Source organism: Durio zibethinus, chromosome 26 (assembly GCF_047325235.1).
Source record: "Durio zibethinus cultivar Kanyao isolate XHJ-2024 chromosome 26, ASM4732523v1, whole genome shotgun sequence".
Taxonomy (NCBI): domain Eukaryota; kingdom Viridiplantae; phylum Streptophyta; class Magnoliopsida; order Malvales; family Malvaceae; genus Durio; species Durio zibethinus.
Genome location: NC_143187.1, coordinates 6,237,303 through 6,255,415, shown reverse-complemented (window position 1 = coordinate 6,255,415; position 18,113 = coordinate 6,237,303). Strand labels below are relative to the sequence as shown.

Here is an 18,113-nt window from a genome sequence, read left to right as displayed (position 1 = left end):
AGGATTTACCACCACCAGTCAGAGGTTGGGAATTCAGATTTAGATACCAAAAAATAAAAAAAAATCCGAAATTTCAAGACATTTTCCCCCCTTTTAGTGGTTTATTTGCTTCCTTCTGAATATGATGAATCGGTTGGCTGAGCACTAGGTAGTAATCCTCCTTGATTCACTCTCCAGAACCAAGAATAGATTTGAATTAGAAACTTTGAAAGTTAAGAAAGAAACCATTTTCATATATTAAGGGCAAGGCAAGAATGTGATAAAATTGTAATATAGAACCCTAAAACTAAACTTAAACTAAGGAGAAAATCTGTAGTTTAACAATTATAACATCTTAAGCAAAAGATATTTAATTTGTGAAAACAATATCGCAGTAGGAATGAATGAAAATTGAAAAGCATGTATTAACTTTCTGATAACAAGTCATCAAAGTACAAAACAAAATAATTCATAAATTAAGATACCAACACAAATAACAACAATCTCTAGACATTTATGTCTGGAAAACTATAACTAAACTGTGCCAAAAACACAATTCCATCTTAATGATAGAAGTTCAAAATAGCTCATTTTTAATAGCAAAAACATTTGTCAAAAGAAAAATCTCTCATTCCCAAACAGTGGGAGCAGTAGTAGAAACATCGATTCCAGAAACAGGGATTTGTGGGGCACTTGCAGCATCCCAAACATCAGCATTAACAGCAACTGCATTTGAAATTTTGAAGTAGATTACTCAAAGAAACAATCATTGATATGTAGTAAATTAAGTGATGTTCACGATAATAAACCATCTTACCTTGTTCACTCCAGTTAACAGCAGGGACACCAGAAATAGGTGGCTGAACCACATCAGCGGACCACTGATCACCTATTTGTGCAGGCCATTGGTCAGCTCCTAAAGCACCCATTCCATAATCAGCAGCAGGGAGTCCATAATCAGGGGCAACAACTGCTTCCTCCTCTTCCTGCTGTTTAGCTTCCTCAGGCTCCCTGTAGAAAAATAGATCCACCTACATACAATGTCAAGTATGAGGACATGCATAGTACATCACATCCAAATCATATCCACAACATCATCATGGTGTGCTCTTTTACCATCACATCCCACTTCTGTCCAGGAGCAATTGTACCACGCATCTGAAGAACCATCCTTGCTAACAGCCAGAAAAGACAGCCAATGCTGTGCTTTCCCTTGTTATTAGCAGGAATGCCAATGTCAACATATCGCATTGGAGAGTCAGTATCACAAAAAGCAATGGTAGGAATGTTTCCAAGAGCTGCTTCCTTGATAGGCTGTGGATAGTATACTCAAATGTTATCCAAAAACATTGTGCATAGAAAGTATAATTAATTTACTGTATATTGAAACATGATATAACTCAACTCAACCAGAGTAAAATTTACCTGGTGGTCAGTCCTAGGATCAGTAAGGATAAGAAGGCGAGGCTCACTGAAGGATGTCTGGAGTTGGTTAGTAAATGTACCAGGAGTGTGCCTTCCAGCAATGGCATGACAACCAGTGTGCTGTGCAAATTTCAGTACAGCTCTCTGACCATAGGGTCTTGCAGATTGGACAATGATGTCCTGAGGGTTCTCTATAGCAACAATTACACGCGCAGCAAGCTGAAGCTTCTCCCAGGTCTTGCCAAGGTTGATGATGTAGATTCCTATGAAATACAAAGAGATAATTCCATCAACAAAAACAGAAAAAAACACGTATGACTATGTAGCTTATAACCAAGTAGACTAAGATAATTCATGCTATCCTTAAGAAATCTATTGCATATAGTAATCCTTCCCTGAAGGATGAACAAATTCATTCCATCTAGTCAATTATGTTTAGTACACACCATCAAATCGGGTGTATCTGATCATAAATTTAACTGGCAACTAAAACCAATCAATCATCAAACATTCACAGCTAAAAAGATTGGCCCAACATATAAATAACAATGTCATTTCCGCGAGCAACATATTGGTCCTAAAATATCCAATTGTCAAAATACACAGAAGCCAAATAAAAAGTTCGGTTACCATAAATAACCTCATGTTTCAGACAAATTCTGCATATAGTATATTCCAAGAAATGAGAGAAGCTAATTTTCATCTGATAAGCTAACACATATAAAAACAAACAGATTCTTTCGATTTAATATATTTGACAAATTAAATGAGAAAACACACTAAAACCAAAGTCTTCAACAGCTAAAAAGTACACTCTCTAGTAATCAAACAAAGCAAAGAAAACCCAAACCCTTACAAACATAACACTGAACAAAATAAACACAAATCTCAAAACACAAAACATATGCAAGAAAAAAGGGGAAACTTTAAGCTTCAGAAGCAAAAACCCAGGAACTCAAACAAGTGATAATTCAAGTCAAAAACAAAACTGAACCCAAAATACAAATAGATATAGGAAAAGAAACGAAATAGTAATAAGAAAATACAATAAATTTACCGTCATTGCGGCGCTTAAAGACGTAACGCTCCATTTGGAAATCACAGTTCTTGGTACCGAGATGGACCTCAGCAGCCAACATCATCTGGATGTCGGCTTCTTTAGGAGATAGCTGCCTCGCGGCTGCTGGGACCGTCGTGGTGGCCATGCTTCGTTTTTCTTAACTGCTAAAAACCCCGAAAAGGAGATAGGGTTTTCGCAGAGGAGATTCTAATGAAGATGTGAAGCAAACGAGGCGGCTCCGGTGAGAGGGCTAGAAGTGAGTTTTTCTGTTGTTTATAAAGTAGGGTTTCGAAGACTCAGCCTAAGGAAAACCCTACTTGTTAAATGACCAATTTAATCTTGTTTTTTAATCGTATTTTCCAATTCACTGACCAAAGCCCAATAAATTTTTGGGCTGCATGAGGAAAGGGCCGATAGTTATGTATTTTGGTATAATTTTAGAAAAACCCAAAAAATTATATGGAATTATAAAAATAACCCACAAACACTGCACTCCACTGCAAGCCTGATTTGGTCTCCCTTGAACTCAAAAGTCAAACCTCATTGATTTAAACCCTAAACCCTCTTTTAGCTATGTTCTGATTGAAGCCCTTAAAACTCGAAAACCTCACAAGACGTAGAGCTGTTGAGATCGATATAGCCTCATTTGCTTCCTCTCTCGGCTTCTCCAACGATGCTTCCCTCCCTTACTCGGGCTTCAACGATGTCGATTGTCGCAAAGCTGGTCCCCTTAAACCTCCAAAACCCGCGAAAACCCTTAACTATGAAACCAAAGTTCCGATCCTGAGAAGAAACCCAACAAGACCCTAATCCCCAGAACTGATAAAAACAACAAAAACAACCAAAGACCAAACTATAAAAACCAAAGTTCCGATCCTGAGAAGAAACCCAACAAGACCCTAATCCCCAAAACTGATAAAAACAACAAAAACAACCAAAGACCAAAGCCCAAGCCTCTAGTTTTGTCACCTGAAGACACCGATAAGAATAATAGTTTTTTAGAGGACCTGATAAGTTTAAGAATTTGCCAGCTCTGCCTTTGATGAAAGCGAGTGGTTTGAGTGTATGGTACGAGGATGAATTGGAGTTGGAGAAGAAAGTGTTTGGAGAAGAAGGGAAGGGGAAGAAGACTGTGGAAGTTAGAAATGTGGAGTGGAGGAGATTGGTGGAGAAAAAAAGGGAACTGGGGGAGAGATTGATGTGGCAATACGCGAAAGATTATGAATTATCGAAGGGGAAGTCTGGGGATATGAAGATGGTGTTGGCTAGTCAGAGTCAGGGACGGCCGCTGATAAAGTTTCTGCTTTTTCATTCGTGGTTGCGGATAATCCTGTTGCCAATTTGAAGTCGCTTGATGGGCTTTTGGGTATAATATTTCTTTTTTCTGTTGTTAAGTTTTAAGGAGTTAGGAATATTTGGTTGTTGAGTTGTTGGTTTTAGTGTGTTTCATTTGTGTTTGTTTTGTGTTTAACCCATTACTGAATTTATGCTCATTTGATGAACTTTTGGTTGTGTTTGCCCGCAAAGCTTGCGAGAGCGCTTATGCTTTTGTTGGCTGTTAAAAAAATAAAAAAAATTTTTTTATTAGATAAGCTTTTTGTGAGTATGCTTGTTAATCACATGTTTTTAGTGCATTTGATTTATGGCTATGGGTTTATTTCTACATGTTGAATGTCGGAGGCTTAATTATCTTTTCATGAGGTTCTTTGAATAACGTACCAAAGACAAAAGTGTCCTGTTCACTACATCAAGATTATTATATGCATTTGATTTAATGGCCCCAGATATTTCCCCCTACTTGCTGAACTTCTGTTGTTCAAATGAAATTCTCTGTTGCAGGGTTAGTAACATCAAAAGTAGGAAAGCGTTATGCATTTATGGGATTTGAAGCATTGAAAGAACTTTTTATTTCAAAGTTAGTACTCTCTCTCCCTACCTACCTAAACCCCTTTCTTCCTCCATGAGTTACTTCTCAATCTAGCACATGCTAGTGTCACGTGGCCATTACCCTCTTCCTTCCAAAACCGGCTTATCATGGTGTACAGCGCCCAACGTTTTTATACCCCAAGAACCCTCCTTTCATGTCCGATGTGGGATTGGAGTGCCTTGCCTACTCTCCCTTGGAGCGCTTGGCATGACATTCTCTCCCACCCAACCTCGTGACGCCTTCGTCATGGAGGCTGGCTACCCTACCTTCCCCCCTTGAGGCGCTTGACGTGGGTTGAACAATCCAAGGCCTGCTCTGATACCACTTGTCACGTGGCCATTACCTTCTCCCCTCAAAACCAGCTTATCAAAGTGTGCAGCGCCAACATTTTTATACCCCAGTGAGCCCCCCTTTCATGTCCGATGTGGGATTGGAGTACCTTGCCTACTCCCCTTGGAGCGCTTGGCGTGACACTAGCACATGCATGTAGTTCATGTGCTACTTTAGGATACTAGTGAAAGTTATGAGTTAATAGTGGCTAAAGTAGAAGGTATAAGAGCTTTTATGTGCCAAGATGTGCCCACGATTGGAGACCACTGTCTGTAGTGGCTGTTCTTTAATACTTTTTCAAGCTAATGACATTATGGACACGAATCATCTCTATGCACTTGTGGATGATGCCTAGGTTTTAGGAGGTCAGTGTAGATTTTCCAAAATCCTAGGTAGCAAGTGTATTTTGACATAATCTGACGATTTTTATAAGTTTTATGTATTTTTCCTATTTACTAGTTACACGCTTCAATTTTTTTCAGGTCATTGCCTGATCAAAAGCTGAAAACACTTCTACAGCGTCCTGTTAATGATCTTCCAAAGACAAAAGATGAATAATCCCTTCTACTTTTCTGGTATTGGGAGGATTGCTTGACGCAGAGGTATATTTAACCTTTTTTTCACCTAAGCAGTCATGTGGCTTTAGTAAGCTTCCTATAAGTTGATCTCATGGTCAAATTTTAATCAGGATGGTCCTTTAGACCCAGAATACATTAACTTGGGCATGTGTATGATTTATGATTCTTATAAGTTGGCTTCCTATAACTTGGCTGGTCATGCAAGCATTAGTTGATTAAGATTTGTTTTGGCTTGTGTATGGTTTACCTGCACTTGTAAAGAGTTGAATATGTAAGAAAAAACTTAGTGTTCTTTTATGTATAATTTCGCTTAGTGGATGGGCTGGATATGTTATTTTTATGATAGTGATGCTGTATATGTCTCATCTGTTGCTTTTGCTCTTTTTTATCAAGTAAAAGGTACATCTTTGATATCATTAATTATCTATTTCTAGTATTAAAGAATCTCAATGTTCACATCAGAGACTGCAGCTGCAATATGGAGCTTTAAATTACTACAAGCTTCTATTTGCATTTACTATAAAATCATTTTCTGGCTGTTGTGAGAATGAGGTATTGTGTGGTTGATGGGAGTAGAGGATTGCATCCTTTTAAAACAGAGGATACTAGCTTCTATTTTACTTAACTGTGCTGCCAAAATGTCCTTCTGTTAAATATCCCTTGTGCCAATTTCAACTGGAATTGATGATATACTTCAGTCATACAAATCATGTCTTACACATATTGAACAACTTTTTCAGGTATGAACGATTTGTCATTGCAGTTGAGAGGCATCGAGAGATATGTTACTGGCTCTGAAAGACAAGGCACTAAAAGTTAGTCTTATCTGCTAACCTGTGCATTACTTGTGATCATTAGTGGATTTTACTTTTGTGGATGATTGACTAAAAAGAGTTTTTCCTGTTTATAAATTGTACAATCATCAAAGTTTTTTGACCTTTTCATGGAATGTTGTTGGGATTCCCAATTAAATGGTATTTTAAGCTGACTGGATGCAGTTAATTGGAAGTGTATCTGATTTTTAACTTAGTTGGATCGAAAAGAGATCATAGATCAGTCAAGAACATGTTGCTCTGAATTGTGCAAGGTCAAGGTTTTACTTTTAGGAATGGAATCAGATATAGGCTAATATGAGAGCTTAGAAATGCTTGTCCTCTTTTCATTCGTATTTTTATTAGGTTATATTACAAAATATCTGAACTTTTTTACATTTTACAGACCATGTATGTACTGCTAAAAGCAAATCAGAGCAAGAACGCAAGCTGCTATCTTCACTAGTTAACAAAGTAAGTTGATATTGAATTACTTGAACACTAAATTTTTTTCCTTTATTTAAGCTGTATACATTATAAGCTTTTTAGGCTGTACTAATTAGTTTCATTATATTTTGGTTATCTACAGCTTGGAGATCCTCAAAATAAGGGTGTATCAAATGCCGACTTTTATTTATCAAACTTCTATCAGACCACCGTAATATGAAGGTACAAGCTCTGATTCCTTTGCCTTTTCAGCCACTTGGTGGTGGGTATTTAGATGTTGCATTATGCAGACCAAGTTAAAAGGTAAGAGTTTTCTTTGAAGTAGGATATGTTTCAAAACTAGCTAAATTTGTAGTTTAAGATCATTGGTATTATGGTATATAAGAGCAATTGCCTTGCCTCTTGGATATAGAAGGTGAGGTAGACATAATTGTAGGACCGAAAATATGAAGCTATTGAAATGAATGCCCTGGAATTATCAATGGTGCTATTTCCTGCGCAGATTACTACAAGAAAAATTTTCAGGCATTCTTTCACATGTTAGTGATGCATATAGTATTATATTTATGCTAAGATCTTTCTTTTATGGCAGGCTGTGGTTATTGATGAAGTGGATACTTTTCTTTTTCGGCCTCATTTAGGACTACGTGCAAAGTATCATGCTTTATGTCCATCTACTTATTGTTCCAATATGATATTATAAACCTTGTAACTTACAGTCTTTTCTACCCATGTATCATCATTGTTATTTACTCTCATTAATAGTGAATCATGATGTGCCTAATTGTGGTGATGTTAATTAAGGAGGTTTGCATTTTATTTTCAAGTCATCCGATGAGGGAGAACATTTCATAGGGTCTTCAGAAATTCAAAAAAAAAAAAGAAGCAGTGTTTTATATTAATTAGCAATTATGCAGCACATTTCTTACTCCAAAATATTTTTCTTTGATTGAATTGCCATAAAAGTTCTATTGCTGTGAATTCATTTAGAATTGCTTGTGATAATTAGAAGTTTATCCCTGTATTACATGAATTGTTTGTTTTACCAATATAACATTGTCAGTTTTTGCTCTGGTTGTACTCTTATGGATTATGAATTGACTGTTGATGTATAGTCTTATCTTTAGGTTATGATGCAATTCATTTTTTTTTTAATTTTAGTTTTAGTTGGGAACTTTAATATGCCCTTAGTCATGTACAGGTCAGGTCAATTTTTTGAGCCAAATTCATTTGAGTCACAAAGGAGATGGACCAAAGGTAGCAAAACGTTTGATAAATGTATACTTTGCACTTTTTAAGGTATGTGTGGGTTTCTATTCAATTACAAGGTTTAGTTTGTATGGCTGCATTTCGTGTCGAGTTTTAATAATTTTCTGTTTGCATCTGGTTGTAGTGTTTACTATGCATGATTTTAAAAAAGATTTGCAACTTTTTCCAACTTCCTCAATTTCTCCTCTGGCATATACACAGGGAGTTAATAGAGCATTTCCTTATGTTTCAAGCAATGAAGCTGATGACATAATTGATATAGAAAGACCAATGCTCTTTCAACTGGTAGGCTACAAAACTTGGCACTTTATTCTTATTAGACAGCCAGAACCTGGCTAATAGATGCTTCATTGCTAGTCATTGTTGAGCATTACCATAATCATGCATCTTGGATGTCAACATGGACAATTAATTTTGCAGGTTCATTCCGAGAACTTTAATGTAGGAGTTCAAGCAGTAATGCTTCTTGATAAAATCTCATCAAAAAATCAGGTTGCCAGTGACCGATTTTACCAGGCCTTGTACTCAAAACTTTTACTTCCTGCTGCTATGAATTCTTCTAAGGCAAGTGAAGTTGAGTTTGGTTAATTTTTTGTTCCAATGCAATATGGTTGTGATCTAATGCTTCTGTGTTTTATAACTGTGGGCTATGATGTGATCATATATAGGAATTTTTGGAAATAAATGTATTGCACAAAGCTTTTTCAATTGGATATTGTTTGACATCTGGGCTATTCATTGACTTCATAATTATGTGGAACATGATTGTAAATTTTGTTTCTGGTTATTACTTCTTCAAACAGTATTATAATTCACTTAATAATATATTAGCATACTAAAGCTTTTGTGGATTCTATTACTTAAAAAATAACAAATTCCTCACATTTACATGGCATGTCTTTTCAGGTAGAAATGTTTATTGGACTTCTTATGAGAGCCATGAAAAGCGATGTCAATTTGAAACGTGTTTCTGCCTTTTCAAAACGTGTATTGCAGGTAATGCACTGCATTCCCTCTTTCCTTGCTCTTTTTTTTTTTTTTTTTTGATGCTTGGAAGAAAAGTGTACAAGGACGATTGTCCGTGTGCTTTCCATTTCATTGTCAATTTTTTAAGTGCATGAATGAATGTTGTGTGGACATTTATATAAGTATAATCATTTTCTTTTGTCTTCCTTGTTGGCTTTGATTAGCATATTTGTAATTTTCAATTTTATTACCGTGTTGCCTGTGGTTCTGGTTGGGAAGAAATGGGGCAGGATATTTGTAGCTGCAGAACAGGACAGCTCTTATTTTTCCATGGCAGTTTTATATCTTTGTTGAGTTTCTTGTGATGTTATTTTCTGAGTTTGTATAACAGGTATTCTACAAATGAACTGGCTGTTGTCTGATTTCTATAGCTTTTGGTGTGCGTACATCTTCAAAATTTAACAATTTGAATCTGGCAGGCTGCACTTCAACAACCACCCCAATATGCTTGTGGTTGCCTTTTTCTTATCTCAGAAGTTCTCAAAGCAAGGCCACAATTATGGTCAGGCTGGTTTCATTTAGATGTGCCATGCACCGAATTGTATTCTGTGTAGAAGTTCTTCTCTTCTGACTAGAAACCTTTTTCCATTGTTCAGGAATATGATGTCCCAGAATGAGTCAGTTGATGAAGATCTTCAACATTTTGAAGATATTGTAGTGGAAACCGACAGTGAACCTAGCTTGGCATCCAAGAAAGAAGAAAGTAATGCCGATATCCATGGTGATGGATCTGCCAACTCTGATGGTGATTCTTCGGAAGATGAAGTTGTCTTGCCATCCTCTTATTCTGATGATGCGGAAAAGTTGTTTATAAGAGAGAGTTCAAAGGATCTTCATAATCCCAAAACAATATCTGATCAATATGCATTAAAATCTCAAATATCCTCTACCCAATCTTTCCTGCCTGGAGGATACAATCCAAGGCACAGGGAACCTTCTTATAGGTATGTTTCCTGTCATCTTTTCCTAGCTTCTAATGTTCCATGTAGTTACTCTGCTTATATTTTAGTATGTGTGACTGACTAATTGGTCTTCCTATAAATTGGCATCATTATCATACTAATTATTAAGAGAATAAGGGTTTTTCTGTGAATCAAGGAAGAGAGGAACTGCAACATGATTACATGGTCTATGGGCTTTTTCTCTTTTCAAGATTTTCGTTATATCAATTGCACCAGGAATTTTATCTTCAATTTTCTTTTTAATCTTGTTGGATTTTCAATGATGATTTTGTTCTTACTGCGACTTTGTGTGTATCACTGTCTCAACAGCAATGCAGATCGTGCAAGCTGGTGGGAGCTGATGGTACTCTCAACACATGTTCACCCCTCAGTTGCCACCATGGCTACGACCCTTCTGTCTGGGGCCAATATTGTTTACAACGGAAACCCATTGAATGACCTATCACTTACTGCCTTTCTTGACAAGTTTATGGAGAAGAAACCAAAAGCAAGCTCATGGCATGGTGGATCCCAAATTGAACCTGCCAAGAAGGTTAGCTTAAACTTCTCATTCAAAGACCTTTTGCTTTGAGGTTTCATTCACTATGTGGAACTTTCTGGTTTTGTGCCATGCTATTGATTGATTGAATTACCTCTATGGTGGAAGTACCTAGCTGCCAATAACTTTAAAAAAATCTGCTGACATTTTTTTGTTTTCTCAGCTTGATATGAGCAACCATTTGATTGGACAAGAGATTTTGTCATTAGCTGAAACAGATGTTCCACCAGAAGATCATGTCTTTTCACAAATTTTATATGAACAAAATGAATTCCTCTAAGAAACCAAAAAAGAAGAAGAAGAAGAAGAAAGGCGCAGAGGAAGAAGCTGCTGAAGAATTGTTTGATGTTGGTGGCAATGACATGGATGATGATTATGTGGATGGCGGTGATGAAAGTGATAATGAAGAGATTGAGAATATGTTGGATTCAGCCAATCCTTTTCTTGATGCGGATGGGGACTATGATTATGATGATCTAGACGAAGTCGCCAATGAAGATGATGATGACTTGATTGGTAATGCCAGTGATGCGGAGATGGAGTTACCCTCAGATGATGCTGATGGAGAGGATTTTCACACTGGTCCAAACAGTGATAGGATCGATGATGATGCCACTGATATTGGAGACAGGGATGATCTTAGCGATGATGAAGAAGGATTTCATCAAAGAAAAAGGAAACGAAAGTCTGGCAAAAATGCTTCTGCATCTCCCTTCGCAAGTTTTGAAGACTGAGCATTTGCTAAATGGGGATAGTCCCACTGAGAAAGAACCTACAAGAAAGAAGAAGCCCAAACCAGGGAAAAAAAATGTCATCAAAGTGAATCCTGCCTTACCTGACTTGTTCAGAATCTCTTGGGTATTACATTGGGAACGCTTTGTTTAATCATGTGCCAGAGGATTGATCCGTTGAACCTTTACTCTCCATCAATTATGGAAGAGACATGCCTCGCTCCGGAAGAAGGAATGAATAATATTCCCAACTTTTTCCGTTAGGAGTTAAGCTAAAACTGGTAATGATTCCAGTATCTGCCCCATTCTTTGGAACAAGATGCCCAGAAAGAGAAGGGACAAGAATTGGCCAAGTAAGAAAAACAGATTTTGTTGTCTTTTACAAGGTAATAAGATTTTCTTAGTTGTTTGTTGTTTTCATCTGATACAACTTCGATGGAAATTTTGATGGCAAGTGGTAGATTTTGTGAATGGCTGTTGACGTATTCTTAAACAGAACAAAATTGGCAGTGTGCTTCATTGAATAAACTCTTTTGAGTTCGTTTGACTCACCACTCCCTTGATCCTTAATTATCTTAATCTTTGAACAAAAGATTTACCTATATCTACTATATTAACAAAGTCGAGGAAATTTTCTTTCAATTCAGCAGTTTTACCAGCAGATAATCAGAAGCCAAGTGGCACAAATCTACCGAATTACATTAAATTTCAAGTGAAAACACAGATGACATCTAGATGCATCAAACAATATTTGATTCCTCGAGTTTTCAATGGAAATGCCGATAACTCCTTGTTTCCCACAAAAAAAATAGCCCTTCTTTTAAGCTATGGCAACTTCCACTGTTTTAGGCTTTGGTGGCGGGGGAAGCTTTTCAACAACCAGAGTCAAAACCCCATTTTCACATTTAGCTGTAATAGCAGACATATTGGCATTCTCAGGCAACCGGAACTTTCTCACCAGCTTCTGGAGTGGCTTCCTTTCAAGCCTGATGTATTTACACCCTTCATCTTCAACTTCCTCACGTGTCCTCTTCCCAACACTTTTAATCACCAATGTGTTCTCATTTTCAACAGTAACCTGAAACTCAGGGCAAGAATCAATGTTAGCGAAAACATGATAACAAAATCAAAAACCCTGAAAGGCTTTTTGGTTTTTTTTTTCCCCTATTACCTGGATATCCGACTTGGACAAGCCTGGACCATCTAAGTAGAAAATGAATTCCCTGGGTGTGTCCAAAATGTCGGCTGGTATGCTCTTACTCTGGTTCTCCTGAGTGTCATGAGTCCGTGAGGGGAACATGAATTTTTCGATGTTTTCTGGGAAACTAAACCAATGGGTTATTGAGTCAGCAACTCGGCTCATTTTCAGACGCTGTTGGAGGAAAAAAGAAGAGTACGCTAGAATCTTTGACGCGAATAACTACTTTGAATGAAAAGGGTAGTACTTGTTTCTCTTGTCTGCTTAGCTACTGAGAAAATTGCCGTGGGAACAGATATATAGAAAGAGAACAAGTTTACTGGAACGATCTGGAAAAATCTCGACTATTTTGGAATCCTCATTTGCTTACACGTGTAATTTTTGGGGTATTGTGGAACACTTGTATATCCTTTGATGGATGTGACGTGGCGCTTTGATGTTGCAACGGAACTTACTTATTTATATATATTTTGACCATTTGATTTCAGTCATACATCATTTGCCACGTGACCCTGTCAAACACTCATATTGGATCCTTATTTGGGCTTCTGTCTTTCCTTTCTTTTCTAGATCAAGATTTACTGATTTGGGCTTCAGTTTCGTGCCATCCACAAGCAATAGGCCGAACCTCTTCCATTTCTTTTATGGTAACAGGTGAAAATCCAGGAATTCGAGGCATTAACCTCTTCCATGCTACAAACATTAATATCATTTTGTTAAATATTATTTTTTAATGGTAATCCTATGAAATGAGTTACTCTCTTAATTCTACCATGTTAGTATTTGAGAACAAAGTGTTAACAAATACATGTGCTAAGTTATTACAATATTAATACATAATTAGCTTCCTAATTTTTGACTTGATTTGTGATTTTCCCTAGCTATATAGGAAAAACTCCTGATTTTCTCTAATCGTAGTCTTCAAGCAAGCATAGATTCTTTTATAGCTAATTAAAAAAAAAACAATGATTAGTACTAGGTGATATCCCACTCGGTACATGACATGAATCCTCCAAATCTATGATATGATCTCGAAATGTTCCTTCTAAAGCACATGATCCAATTGCTGAATCTTGTTTCTTGTTAACTTGCAGATTTTCCACCCAACTGCTAATTATGCACCGGAACCTAGTGAACCCTACTTACCTATACCCTTTATCGAATTACGAGTTCAATCATTTAACTCATTGTTTATCAACTGAAAGTGTCTCTTTGACTTAATTAGCATGTGAGACTGGAGATTAAGGTGAGGGATTAGGGTTGATTTTAAGGGCTTAGGGGGCTGATAATCAAAGAGTTTATGTCATTAGAAAAGTAAGTAGTTAATCTTGTTATGCCTTTCTTTTTAATTTTTTAAATATGATTAGAGTTATTTGTCGTCTTCCTATGATTTTAAAAGTCAAATTATTTTACATCAATTTAATATATTCAAAATTTTATTTTATAAAATTATTTTAAATAAAGATCGAACTCTGATCAATATAGAAAAAATTTCTCTTTATTAATTGAATTAATATTTTTCGTAAGTGATTTTTAATCTAATCTTAAATTAGATGTTACGGAGAGTTATGTATCCGATTAATCTTATATATATTTTTTGCATAAATTTTTAACAAACAGACACATATACGTGGTTAATTAATTACTCAAAAACATACCACTGGGACCACTGGTAGTTGAACCCATTAGAGTTATTCGTCTCTAGTGGCAATGTGCCCTTTAGCTACCATTGGAGAGGGACCACCGAAATTTAATCACTTGACTTAAAGCTACCTAGTTTTTTCTCTCTGATTTAGTGATTTTCTTTTCTTTTCCTTCTAAATGCAATTGATTCTATCAATGATAAGACTTGTTAGGGAAAAAAGTTTAATCTCGACAACCAACCCAAAAACAATTATCGAAAGTTAGCAAAGCTTAAGGTAAAAGTTTCTGAATAATATTGTTCCAAAAAGAGTTGTATGTGTGTGTGTGGTGAACAGATATAATGAATTGGGGTTGGCAGCCTGTATTTTGTCGAAGGCTCCATGCATGAAAGACAGAAATTCTATTATAACAGCCTGTTTGGTAAGGCATATAAAATATGTGAAGACAGAAGTTAGTACAAATTGTAACGCATATGGGGGAGATAAGATGTCACCAGCTCGAAGCTTTGTTTTTTGCTATGGCTTTTGAAACAGAAACTATATGGCTTTACCGCTTTAGCATATGGAAGTGGTGACTGCTTACCAACCAACAGATTTCGTTGCTATTAATGATACATGAAACAAGAAGAAACCACCATTGCCCTACCATATCATTCTTGTTACATTATTACCCTTTTATTTACATTTTAATTGATTTAGACATGAGGTTGTTTGATGATAATCTTTTATCGTTGTATATCATGTGAAATTTGAGAGTCCTCGACTTCAAGATATATATATATATAAGAGTCCTCGACTTCAAGATATATATATATATATATATATATATATATATATCAGAAACAGTTTTGTTAAAAAAAACCCAGTAAGTAGAGATGGTTTATGATTCCAGCGGATAAAAAAAGTGAGATTTAAGTTAATACCACTTGAAAATCAAGTTGTGAAAGTTAACAACATGGAAGGGTCTTGTCTTTCCCACGACAAGGTTTGGATTCATTCACGTGGACTGCAACTGCCATGACCCCAACTATGTTGAATTACTGTAAAACATACCCTAGACTCGAATGGAAATCACGTGAAAATGAAAATAGAAGAAAAAAAAAATACAAAATTTGAGGAAAAGGGTATTCATGTAAATACATATAAAAAAGACAAAGAACATTTTCCCTAACAAAAAAGTCCCCCAATTATCTCATTCTTAGCTGGTAATTGCTATTTGCAATGTTTTTCTCACCCTTTTTCTGTCTGTCCCCCCTCCATTCCTTTATATGTGAACCTCCTTCCATATTTCTCTGCAATTCTTCTCAAAATAAAACCCTTTTTCTTCTTTAGTAGTCTCCTCTCTTTTTGACAAAACTAGGAAGTTCTATAGCAAAAGCTAGCCATGGCAAAAGTTGGGAAGCTAACAAAGCTGAAGTCAGCAATAAAAAGATGGCCATCTTTAACGAAGCTGACCTGTAGCAGCAGTGCAATAGCGGCTGCAGAGTCCGAAGACAAGTCAATTCCAAAGGGTCTTCATGCAGTATACGTTGGAAAGTCGCGGCGGAGATACCTGGTAGGGTCTGAGATCATCTGTCATCCGCTTTTACAAGAGCTGATTGATAGGTCCTCTGGTGGAGGTAATGGATTTGATGATGGTCATGAAGTTGTGGTTTCTTGCGAGGTTGTTTTGTTTGAGCACTTGCTTTGGATGCTTGAGAATGGTGGAGCTCAGTTGGGGTCCATGGAAGAGCTGGTTGAGTTCTACACTTGCTAACAAAAAGGGAAGAAAACAAAGCTAAAGGCTTGTCAAAGTTGTAAAAAGATTTAGAGGCATGAAAAGGCAGAGAAAATAATAATGAAAATCAAGTAGTATAGGCAGTTAATTTAGTGTATGTGTGTCCTTTCGGGATGGTGAGAATTAACCCATTTGAGTTTACTGCGGGGTGATGTATGTTGCTCATCAAGAACTTTCATTAGGAATTTTCTTTTCTTTTCTCTTCTTCTTTTCTTTAGAATGCTTGGTAAGAAGGGTTACTTTTATATGTTTACAACCAAATGGTTGAGAAATGGAAATTTGGCTGTTTTCATAATTCAATCTTCTTTCTTCTTCCTTTTTCATTTTCTTTGTTATTTATGTAATTAATTTTATGTTTAGACATAGCTAGCCATGTGGAATGAGGCCTAATTCTCAACTCTTTGTGCCAGCATAAAACAAGGTGGCAATCAATATTTGGACAGAGATCAAATCAGAAAATGGCTGCTTTAGTTCACTTTGTTGATTTTTTAATATATGTACAAGTAAATAATGCACCTAGTTTTCTTTTTTTTTAACTTTCCCTAGAAAAATGAGAAAAAGGAAAAGAAATTATACCAAATTTTAGTTTTGCTTATGGCCCTTTCTATTAATAGTCCATTGTACTGAAAAGGATTGAATGCCGATTTTAATGAAGAATAGGAATTCCCTTCTCCTGAAAATTTCAGCAAGTGGGGTTTACCAGGAGCTAGCATCAAGCTTGCCTAAGCATGATGTAGTAGAAGTAGCTTTACAAACCTCCGAAACCATTTTCTCCACAGCCGTCTCAATTAAAACCACTTCAGTTTAGTCCTGTATAGAGATGTTGATGGTAAGGCAATATAGACAATGTCATGTACTTCAGTTTTGGTCCCCTATCGTTTGTCATGAACCCCAGAAGACTATAGCTCATCCAAGATTTGCTCATAGAATCTTACTGGGGTTATGTCAACAACAGCTCAATATGCATATCATCTTATCCAAAGCCTAACTTCTCTTACTGTACTACTTGAATAAGTTATTTCAGCGTCCAGGAATCTGCAGTGAAAGTGCATTAATATCAACCCCAAAGTTAATGTTATTCCAAGTCAGATCCTGTTCAGCTTGGTGAACAAGGAGCAAATGAAACTTTTTTTTTTTTTCAGTCAATTTCCTTATTTCAATCAATTTTTGAGGCAAAATGGCAACAAATTGTTTCACATTGAAGTAGTGTGTCAATGTTGGTATAAATCATCTTAATTCACCTTACAACAAAAGACAAAATTTCGGTTGGTTGGCATGATATTAATATATTATTGCAAATTATTAAGAGTTTTTTCAGGAGTTAGGTGAAATTTGAATCGACAGTATTTTTAGGAACAAAGAGGCAGAAGAGGGAGAAATCATAGAATTATGATTCTAGATGTATAAAAAATTTGGTTAACCTGTCGGAAATGGACAAAAGTATTAGAGGTTTAAATGACCTTAATCTAACCATAAAACATGCTTCTTGACATTAGATTAGTTTTTTAAGCTGCAAATGATGGAGTAGTTGGGAGATGCTTGCTAGCATCCAAACATTGACACTCGACAGTCGACGCCATACTTTTCCAATTGTTATTTGTTTATTATGCCAATTAGTTGAATTAAGTGATTGTTTATATGTATCATCAAAGCTAATTTTGTGTAAATGACATAATTAATTTCCCATAAAATGTTTAGCACAACATATAAAAATAAAGAATTAAAATTTAGAATTAAAATTTTTATGTACGAAACATCTAACTTAAAATTAAATGATAATAAATAAAAAAATTTAACTTAAATATAAAATTTTATATATAATAAATATGAGATAAAATCATTTTAACGTTAAAAATGAAAACTTTTAATATAATCATAAATAAACCGAGGAAAAGAACGAGAGTTTTTTAAGACTGATAAAATCAAAGAACGAAAAAGCATAATTAAAAAAAAAAAAAAAAAAGATACCCTTTGGTTTGTAAAATATTGGGATAGAAACAAGACCATGAAATGAGAATATTAATTTCGATATATCCTAAAGTGAAGACCAAAATTTGAAGATACTAACTTGTATATAAACAATATTGCTTCATTTACATGTCAATAACTCTAAAAATGGTGCTATTATATGATTGTAACTGAAACTTGCATCATCTTAAGCTCCTTGTTAAAAAGCAAATTTTGCTATGTTTAGGAGATAATTAGCAAAAACTGTTGAACACTCAAAACTGTGAGGTCGGTCTGTTTGTCCACTCGCTAAAGAAAGAAGATTACACGTTCAAATCAATACTGGAGAAACCGTCCTTAAATCATGGGTATGTCAATTTTTTTTTAATATAGTCAATTATTCATGTTCGCCGGTCGCCATTTTTATATAGATAAAGGTTAAGCTCAGCAGTAAAGTAGAAAAT

At 35.8% G+C, this 18,113-nt stretch overlaps 3 protein-coding genes and 1 pseudogene across 4 annotated transcripts; 2 read left to right on the top strand and 2 right to left on the bottom strand.

Moving 5' to 3' along the window:
* Positions 1-432: 432 nt before the first annotated feature.
* Positions 433-2,712, bottom strand: LOC111274732 (small ribosomal subunit protein uS2y-like). Its single transcript, XM_022859620.2, has 5 exons — positions 2,462-2,712; positions 1,405-1,667; positions 1,096-1,293; positions 797-1,010; positions 433-705 (listed from the first exon to the last, which is right to left on the bottom strand). Exons 1-5 carry the CDS (start codon positions 2,607-2,609, stop codon positions 608-610), a joined length of 921 nt encoding a protein of 306 aa, XP_022715355.2. The 5' UTR covers positions 2,610-2,712; the 3' UTR covers positions 433-607.
* Positions 2,713-3,231: 519 nt separating this feature from the next.
* Positions 3,232-11,382, top strand: LOC111274734 (protein SLOW WALKER 2-like; annotated as a pseudogene). The gene is made up of 15 exons (XR_016334009.1): positions 3,232-3,830; positions 4,304-4,379; positions 5,204-5,323; positions 6,040-6,114; positions 6,518-6,585; positions 6,701-6,780; positions 7,151-7,226; positions 7,760-7,867; positions 7,952-8,112; positions 8,248-8,395; positions 8,738-8,823; positions 9,273-9,355; positions 9,450-9,797; positions 10,125-10,347; positions 10,517-11,382. The product of XR_016334009.1 is annotated as a protein SLOW WALKER 2-like (transcript).
* A 380-nt stretch (positions 11,383-11,762) lies between these two features.
* On the bottom strand, positions 11,763-12,572 carry LOC111274733 (HSP20-like chaperones superfamily protein). The gene is made up of 2 exons (XM_022859621.2): positions 12,256-12,572; positions 11,763-12,162 (listed from the first exon to the last, which is right to left on the bottom strand). The coding sequence occupies exons 1-2, from the start codon at positions 12,445-12,447 to the stop codon at positions 11,905-11,907; spliced, it is 450 nt and encodes a 149-aa protein (XP_022715356.2). The 5' UTR covers positions 12,448-12,572; the 3' UTR covers positions 11,763-11,904.
* A 2,234-nt stretch (positions 12,573-14,806) lies between these two features.
* LOC111318634 (auxin-responsive protein SAUR78-like) lies at positions 14,807-15,997 on the top strand. Its single transcript, XM_022921507.2, has one exon. The coding sequence runs from the start codon at positions 15,310-15,312 to the stop codon at positions 15,679-15,681; it is 372 nt and encodes a 123-aa protein (XP_022777242.1). The 5' UTR covers positions 14,807-15,309; the 3' UTR covers positions 15,682-15,997.
* The last annotated feature ends 2,116 nt before the right edge of the window (positions 15,998-18,113 follow it).

Coding starts and splice junctions, on each gene's coding strand:
- LOC111274733 (XM_022859621.2), bottom strand. CDS start 12,447: ATGAGCCGAGTTGCTGACTCAATAACCCATTGGTTTAGTTTCCCAGAA. Junction 12,163..12,255: donor TGTCCAAGTCGGATATCCAG/GTAATAGGGGAA, acceptor CCTGAGTTTCAG/GTTACTGTTGAAAATGAGAA.
- LOC111274732 (XM_022859620.2), bottom strand. CDS start 2,609: ATGGCCACCACGACGGTCCCAGCAGCCGCGAGGCAGCTATCTCCTAAA. Junction 1,294..1,404: donor ATCCTAGGACTGACCACCAG/GTAAATTTTACT, acceptor TACTATCCACAG/CCTATCAAGGAAGCAGCTCT. Junction 706..796: donor TGTTAACTGGAGTGAACAAG/GTAAGATGGTTT, acceptor TTTCAAATGCAG/TTGCTGTTAATGCTGATGTT.
- LOC111318634 (XM_022921507.2), top strand. CDS start 15,310: ATGGCAAAAGTTGGGAAGCTAACAAAGCTGAAGTCAGCAATAAAAAGA.